The 8,519-nt window shown below is 34.8% G+C and overlaps 1 protein-coding gene and 1 long non-coding RNA gene across 2 annotated transcripts; one reads left to right on the top strand and one right to left on the bottom strand.

Annotated features, from left to right (window-relative positions):
• Positions 1-613: 613 nt before the first annotated feature.
• On the bottom strand, positions 614-2,236 carry LOC142164916 (uncharacterized). The gene is made up of 2 exons (XR_012696002.1): positions 1,904-2,236; positions 614-1,056 (listed from the first exon to the last, which is right to left on the bottom strand). It is a non-coding gene; the product is annotated as an uncharacterized LOC142164916 (long non-coding RNA).
• A 5,171-nt stretch (positions 2,237-7,407) lies between these two features.
• LOC107831545 (photosystem II repair protein PSB27-H1, chloroplastic-like) lies at positions 7,408-8,201 on the top strand. The gene has a single exon (XM_016659326.2). The coding sequence runs from the start codon at positions 7,508-7,510 to the stop codon at positions 8,021-8,023; it is 516 nt and encodes a 171-aa protein (XP_016514812.1). The 5' UTR covers positions 7,408-7,507; the 3' UTR covers positions 8,024-8,201.
• The last annotated feature ends 318 nt before the right edge of the window (positions 8,202-8,519 follow it).

The raw sequence follows: 8,519 nt of genomic DNA, 5'->3' as shown, positions 1-8,519 counted from the left end.
TTTTTATAAAGACACAAGGATAAATTGGATCATTCTTGTACCCTTCTTTCAATAGGTATTCACTCAGGCGATTGTACCACATACGACCTGATTGTTTCAATCCGTATAAAGATTTCTGAAGCTTTATTGAATAAGTTTCTCGAAAACTTTTATATGGTTCAGGCACTTAAATCCCTCAGGTACTTTTATAAAAATTTTGTTGTCTAATGATCCATACAAATAGGCTGTAACAACATCCATTAGATAAATATCAAGTTTTTCTTGCACTGCCATATTTATGAGATACCTGAAGGTGATAACATCCGCTATAGGAGAATATGTCTCCATATAATCAATTCCAGGCCTTTGGGAAAACCCTTGTGCCACAAGTCGCGCTTTATATCTAACGACTTCATTTTTATCATTTCGTTTTCGCACAAAAACTCATTCATAACCTACTGGCTTTATGCCTTCAGGTGTTCGAACTATGGGTCCGAAGACTTCACGTTTTCCAAGTAAAGTTAACTCTGCATGGATAATGTCTTTCCATTTTGGCCAATCATTTCTCTGTCTACATTCATTGACAGATTTTGGTTCAAGATCCTCATCTTGTTGCATTATTTCAACAGCAACATTATAAGCAAAAATGTTATCGATAACAATATTATTTCGGTTCCATCTTTTCCCGGTTGAGACATAACTTATTTGTCACGACCCAAATTGATGGGCCGCGATAGGCACCCGGTACCTTACTCAACCGAATACCAACGTAACGCGTCTTTCTTATTACATCATTATATACATGTGACATACGGGCCTAATAGGCCAACATAATCATTTATAAAATCAAAACATAGGCCGACAAGGCCGTACAATCTTTCACGTACACGACATATGTCTACAAGCCTCTAAGAATACATAAATATCATAAAGATCGAGACAGAGTGCTGCCATACCAAACAATATACGTCTAACTCATACTAACCAAACAAGCAACTCCAAAGCAAATGGAGTGCACCAACATCTTCCGCTGAGCTGATAGCCTACATGGAGGGCTCTCGACCTGTCTATTGGGACCTGCGGGCATGAAACGCAGTGTCCCAAGCAAAAGGGACGTCAGTACAAATAATGTACTGAGTATGTAAGGCACATAAATAAATACATAAAAGACATGGAAGACATATATAGTACATGACTCAACCTGTAAGTCTGAATAACTTTGTAAATCATAAATTACTCTTAGCGTCATGCTTATGCGTATGAATGTCATGTCGTGCATAGGTACATATTTCATAACATCATCAGCCTCTGATGGCATCCCATCATATCATATCGGCCACTGCAGGTAAAATCATTATAGTATACCAGCTGATCAGGTGGTGGTGCGTATATAATGCCATAACTTTTCCCATATCCCATATATATATATATATGTGTATATAATGCCGTTTGAATCATATTTACATATATACGCGTATATAACGCCGTTTGAATCATATTTCAGCCACTGTGGGCAACATTATCATCATATACCAGCTGATCAGGTAGTGGTGCGTATATAACGCCGTAGCCTTTCCCATATCCCATATATATATACATAAATATATACGCGTATATAACGCCATCTGGTCATGGGTCAATGTACATGAATGCAATGCATGAAAAGCACGTCAATAAAATCATTCGGAATGTCATAAGACCATTTTTCCTCTGAGTAATATCATAAAGTAAACTCTTTTCAACTTTCGTATTTTTCTGAGACCCATGAACAGATGATAAAATATTATGGCACGTGAAAATTCAAGAACATGGATATCTCTAATACTTCTATGAATAAAGTCATTAATGAAATTTGTGCATTTCCACGTTTCGTTCGTATCGTATGGATCATGCCAAAAGAATAGAAGGGATAACCTTAACATACCTGTTTCTTGAATTATATCAACGAATCTACTTTTGCGAAATATGGACGAAATTTATTCTCGGATTTTCCTTGAAATTGGAACGAACTTGTTTTGGATTTGAAATTTTGGAAGAACTTTTGATTTTGCTTCTAACGTTTTTGTGCAGAAATGGATTTAATCTTGATGTTAGCTTTGAAACCACAAAAAAACGTTGAGACTAAGCCAAAAAAACGTTGAACCAAGAAAGTGTAAAATCAAGACTTCAAACAATTGTTTCCCTTGAAGTCTTGAAAGGAAAAACGTTTCTGGTTCTTTTGGTTTTGAAAGAATAACCTTTCTTGGATTCATTTTGTTCATTTTGGATCTTAGCAGACTATTTAGTTAGCCACCAATTCTTATTTATGGCTAGGTGGCAATAAGTGACTACTTAGTCACTCTTCATTTTGGTGGCTTCTTGCCACGTTGATTAGGGATAATTATTAAATTTTTATCCGCTTATTTATTAATAGGGTAATGTCTTGTTACCCGGTAATTAACCAATTACCCGCATAATTTAAAAATTACAACAAATTACTTAAAATTCTATTTTTTTTAAATACTTCATATATACATTATATATTATACTACCGTGGTCATATGGTACCTTACATAGTACTAGTTCATAATTATCGGGTATTATCGCTCGATCCGTATTTTATTCCAAATTGACCACTTCCAACGAAACTCGTTTTCTTTAATCCGTGTACCCCCTTATCCTTCATAACACTTATTTATCGCTTGCTATAAATAGCGTAAGAACGTTAACCTCAAGATAATCTCATCCCCGAGTCTACGCTGGTTAACTGAAAACGAAATTTTATCGTACGAAAATCGCGAGATGTAACATTATTGATATCTCTTCATTTTCATTATTTTCGGGTACCTGGACCTCTCCTAAGGTCTTATCATTTGTTACGTCTTGGGGCTCTTCTTGATCCACTACCTCTGTGTTATGTTCACTTTGATCACTTGCTCATTTTCTTCTTCAAGGATTTTTATCTTTAGAACCGATTGGTCTACCATGTTTCAAGCATGACTTAGACTTATTTGCTTTACTTAATTGTCCTGCCAGGATATCAACTCGAATTGGAGCATTAGCAACTGGAATATGTGACTTAGTCACCCTTGGTAGGTCAGTGAATGCATCTGGCAATTGATTTGCAATATTTTGTAAATGAATAATCTTTTGAACCTCTTGTTCACATTGATTTGTTCGAGGATCTAAATGACACAGTGATAATGCATTCCAATCTATCTTCTTTTTCAGCTGCTTATTTTCTCCCCCCAATGTTGGATATACTGATTCATCAAAATGTCAATCAGAAAATCTTGCCGTAAATAAATCTCCAGTCATTGGCTCTAGATATTTAATAATAAAAGTAGATTCATATCCAACATATATCCCCACCTTCTTTGAGGACCCATCTTTGTGCGTTGTGGTGGAGCAATTGGAACATATATCGCACAACCAAAGATCCTAAGATGGAAAATATTTGGCTCCTGACCAAAAGCCAATTGCAATAGGGAGACTTTATGATAACTTGTGGGCGTTATCTGCACAAGTGCTGTTGCGTGCAAAATAGCATAACCCCATACTGAAATGGGAAGTTTTGTTCTCATAAGCATTGGTCTAGCAATTAATAGGAGGCGTTTGATCAATGATTCTGCTAGACCATTTTGTGTATGAACATGAGCAACCGGATGCTCAATTGTTATCCCAGTTAAAATACAATAATCATTAAAGGCTTGGGATGTAAACTCACCAACATTATCAAGACGGATTGTCTTAATTGCATAATCTGGAAATTGTGCTCTTAGCTTTATTATTTGAGCCAACAATCTCGCAAATGCCATACTGCGAGTTGATAGTAAGCACACATGTGACCATCTTGTAGATGCATCTACCAAAACCATATAATATTTGAATGGTCCATATGGAGGGTGAATGAGCCCACATATATCACCATGTATACGTTCCAGAAATGCAGGGGATTCCATCCTAACTTTAATAGTTAATGGTCTAATAATTAATTTTCCTTGAGAACATGCAGCACAAGAGAATTCCTTAAATTGAAGAATCTTCTGATTCTTCATTGCATGTCCATGTGAATTCTCAATTATTTTACGCATCATATTAGAACCAGGATGGCCCAACCGGTCATGCCAAATAATAAAATTATCTTGATTAGTAAACTTCTCGTTTACTATGGCATGTGTTTCAATCCTGCTAATACTTGTGTAATATAAGCCGGAGGAAAGAGCAGGTAACATTTCAAGCACATATTTCTTACCGGACATTATTGTAGTAATATAAAGATATTCAATCTTTTCATCATTTGTAGTCTCAATATGATAGCCATTTTGGCGAATATCTTTGAAACTTAATAAGTTTCTTTGAGATTTACTACAATATAGTGCTTCATCAATAGCCAAATTTGTTCCTCCTGGTAGTAATAAATTGGCTCTTCCAGAACCTTCAATTAATCTTGTACTACCGGATATTGTATTAACATTCGCTTCTTTCATTACCAAATAAGAGAAATATCTCTTATCTTTTAAAATAGTATGTGTTGTAGCGCTATCCGGAAGACATATATTATCTTTATTAATCTTGAGTCCAACTGAAGACTGGAGAATTTTCATATTCTTCATAAAAAAACAAATAATACATCGTAAGAAATATGAAAGACAAGCGGAAAAAAATATATTAAGAAATACATTAGGAATGTAGAAACTAGCAACACATGATGCATTAGGAAAATACACTCAAAAAAAATAAACTAGTTGCAAACATAAAAATAACAACTTTTATAGCTTCATTCCCCAGTAAGATGATTAGTTCTTCAGTCAATATCCTCAAAGAAGTCTCCAACTTCTAAATGAGTAATATTTGTTAGGCTTTCAAAATCATCATCTTTATATGCAAGATGTGCCTTAGAATCATATTTATTTGAGGGACCTGCTTCATCATCATTATTTTGAAAGGTCAAGTGTGCATCCACATTATTTTCTTTTTTCTTGAGGGAGGCTTGATAAAGTTTGATAAAATATTCTAGCGTACGACAAATGCGTGTGCAATGACCTCTCATACCACATCGGTGACGCATACTAGCTTTACATTTTGAATGATTAATTTGAGAACCCTTATTGTTCTCCAATTTATTTCCACCATAATGACGATAATTGTTTCGCCCCCGCCACGTCCACGTTTATGACCATGTCCACGACCACGGTAATTATTTTATTTTATTTCAAACTTATCATATGTTGCTACAACATTCACTTCCAGAAATGGAGCTGACCCGATGGGACGAGCTTCATGATTTTTCATTAATAGAGTATTATTCTACTCAGCCACAAGTAAGCATGTGATTAACTCAGAATATTTTTTAAAACCATTTTCACGGTATTGTTGTTGTAGCACCACATTTGAAGCGTGAAAAGTAGAAATTTTTTTTTTCAATAAGTCCTCATCTGTGATAGTGTCTCCACATAATTTTAATAGAGAACTTACTTTAAAGATAGCAGAATTATACTCACTTACGGTTTTAAAGTCTTGCAACCTTAAATGTATCCACTCATACCGAGCTTTTGGTAATACCGTAAGTTTTAGGTGGTCATATCGATCCTTCAAATTAATCCATAATTCAAGTGGATCTTTTACGGTTAAATATTCAGTTTTTAACCCTTCATGTAGATGATGACGAAGGAAAATCATGGCCTTCGCTTTATCCTGATTTGATGCTTCATTTCCTTGTATAATAGTATTTCCAAGACCTTTAGCGTCAAGGTGAATTTGAGCATCAAGAACCCATGATAAATAGTTCCTTCCGATGATGTCAAGTGCCACAAATTCAAGTTTGATAAATTTGACATAGTGAAAACTATCATAAAAGATGAATAAGTTAGAGAAATAATTATAATAATAAATAATTAATGAAAACAAAATGATTAAGGTAAAAGAAATGAAAATAAAGCTATATCATGTTAACAATCTACTATTTCATTTTATTCTTGCCATAAAGTAGAAATTACATACTTTTTTCATTTCACTTTATATTATTGATATATTTCATTTCACTTTATATTATTGATATATATATGTGTTAATAGAATTGAACGTGACTAACATTATTTATATGTTCCAATAAATATAAAGTAATTAAAAAATTATTGCTTGTCAATTCATTTCTCACAGTTCTTCAAAATGCCTTAAAGATATGTTTTGATCCAGGGAGTCCATGACATTAGTGCATAGCTAGTTTGATGACTTTGAGGTCCTCTAAGAGTTGAGCACGGAAGGAAATAGTTATTTAATCACTGCAATGTACTTAAACTATTTAAGATGCCCAAGCGCACATTAATCTGCAAACAGTGGGCATATGATATGTACTGCCATAAATAAGATGATTATAATGATACATACCTTAATAAAATATGGCTCAACTTAGCGGAAGTTAAGAATAAAATTAGAGCTTCGTGCTGATAACGTGTAATAAAATAAAAGTAATGCAGTAAAATGTAAATAAGAAGAGATAGAAAGAAGGGAGAAATGTTTTCTTCTTTCACTTTGGTGTATTTTTCCATTGCAATTACATGGCCTTTTATAAGCATAAAAAGTAAAGATGATGGACATAAAGTAGGAAATTTAATCTTTAAGTTATTCACAACATGGACATCCAATATAGTATCCAATGTACAAACTATTCATAACAGGGTTAATGTTTTTGATATCTAATGGCTAGGGTTGACAAAGTGGAAGATCGGGTCGGATATAGACAGGTTGAAAATGAGTAATATAAAGTGGATAAATTATCCGATCCGACCCATATTTAATATGGATAATAAATGGGTTACCGACCGATAATATGGATCTTATTGAATATGATCACTTTTGAGAGATTTCCTAGCTTCCCAAACTTGAGGAATCCATAATTTGAGTCATTACGAATGTAAAAATTAACTCACTAGTTATCCATTTTCTAAGTGGATAATATAGTTCTTATCCATTTTTTACCCGTTTTTAAAAAGTCCATTATCCAACACATTTTTAGTGGATAATATGTAAGAATAACTGGTTATTTTATTCATTTTATCACCACTACTAATGACTAATGGATTAAAATTTTAAGCATGATATCCCTGAGTTTAAATGTTCTCTTGCACGAAGCATTATGTATTTACGCAGGATCTGGGAAAGATAGTACCCAAAAGGTATAATATAGGCCGTCTATCCTGATGCAAGATTCATCGGTTAATTTCTAACTATTGCTCCAATGCCAAAACCCCCTTCAAATGACTGAATTTAAATGTCTGATCTCCTAAAAGCTACTGTACTACCCTATTTATTTCATGAAAAAAGATGGGTCCAGAACTTCGTTGAGACCAGATTAATTTCCAGGTCATTCCATATCATACTACAATCTCATTAGACCTTTTCTCATCCATAAACTATAGTATATCTTAGATAAGATGATAAGCCAACGTGTCATTAATCCAACCATCTCCATTCATCATTCCCCTTTACACCAAAACTACAACAATCTCTCTTTCATCAACTTTCCTTCTCCAACAACAACAAAACCATGGCTTCTCCAACCCTAATAACCCCATCCACCTCCACCCCAAAACCCCTTACCCCTATTCGATCAAAACTCTCCTCTACCACCACCGCCACCGTCTCAACCTCTGTCTCATCCACCCGCCGCCGTGAATTCCTCTCTCTGGCTGCCGGAATCCTTACTCCGGCATTGCTCCTACCTGCCACGTCAGCATTCGCTGCTTCCGACGAGGAGTACGTGAGGGAAGCTTCGGAAGTGATTAAGAAAGTGAGGTCCACGCTCTCTATGGAGAAAAGTGATCCGAACTTAGCTGATTCTGTTACTGAGTTGAGAGAGGCTTCTAATTATTGGGTTGCTAAGTACAGAAGAGAGAAGGCTTTATTGGGCCGGGCCTCATTCCGTGACATTTACTCGGCCCTCAATGCTGTTTCGGGCCATTATGTTAGCTTTGGGCCGACCACACCCATTCCGGCTAAGAGAAAGCAGAGAATCTTGGAAGAGATGGACACTGCTGAGAAGGCTTTACAGAGGGGAAGATAAAAGAGAAAGCTACTTTTGTAGATGTTTGGTGATTTTTTTGGTATAATTCTGAAATTTCTATATTTAAATTTCTGACTATGAAATTGGAAGTATAAAGATGAGGATTCACTATTTGATTCCAAGTTATGTTCCTTGTTACTATAAAACTAAGTAAAAGGTTAGTCGTAATTTAGATAAATTCTTCTTATTTCTCTTTTCTATTTATTATTGCTAAGAGATCAATTGTATTCAATTGGTGTTTAGTCGAGTCGATTTGAGCTGAATTATGAGAAATTCAAACTTGACTCGAATGCTAGACGAACATCAAACCTATTCCGAGTTAATCGTGAAAATAGCATGGCCTAGCCATTCTTTTGATCGGTAATCGAAAAATAGACAATGTTTGTAAAGTCACTAAAAAATAGCCACTGTTTAGTTGATATGGAAAATTCCAGTATAATTTGGGGGACTATATGGAGTTCCTACGTGTAAACTTCCAACATATTATGTTGGAATT

This window comes from Nicotiana tabacum, chromosome 10 (assembly GCF_000715075.1).
Source record: "Nicotiana tabacum cultivar K326 chromosome 10, ASM71507v2, whole genome shotgun sequence".
NCBI classification, from domain to species: domain Eukaryota; kingdom Viridiplantae; phylum Streptophyta; class Magnoliopsida; order Solanales; family Solanaceae; genus Nicotiana; species Nicotiana tabacum.
This window is presented reverse-complemented; position numbering and strand designations above follow the sequence as displayed.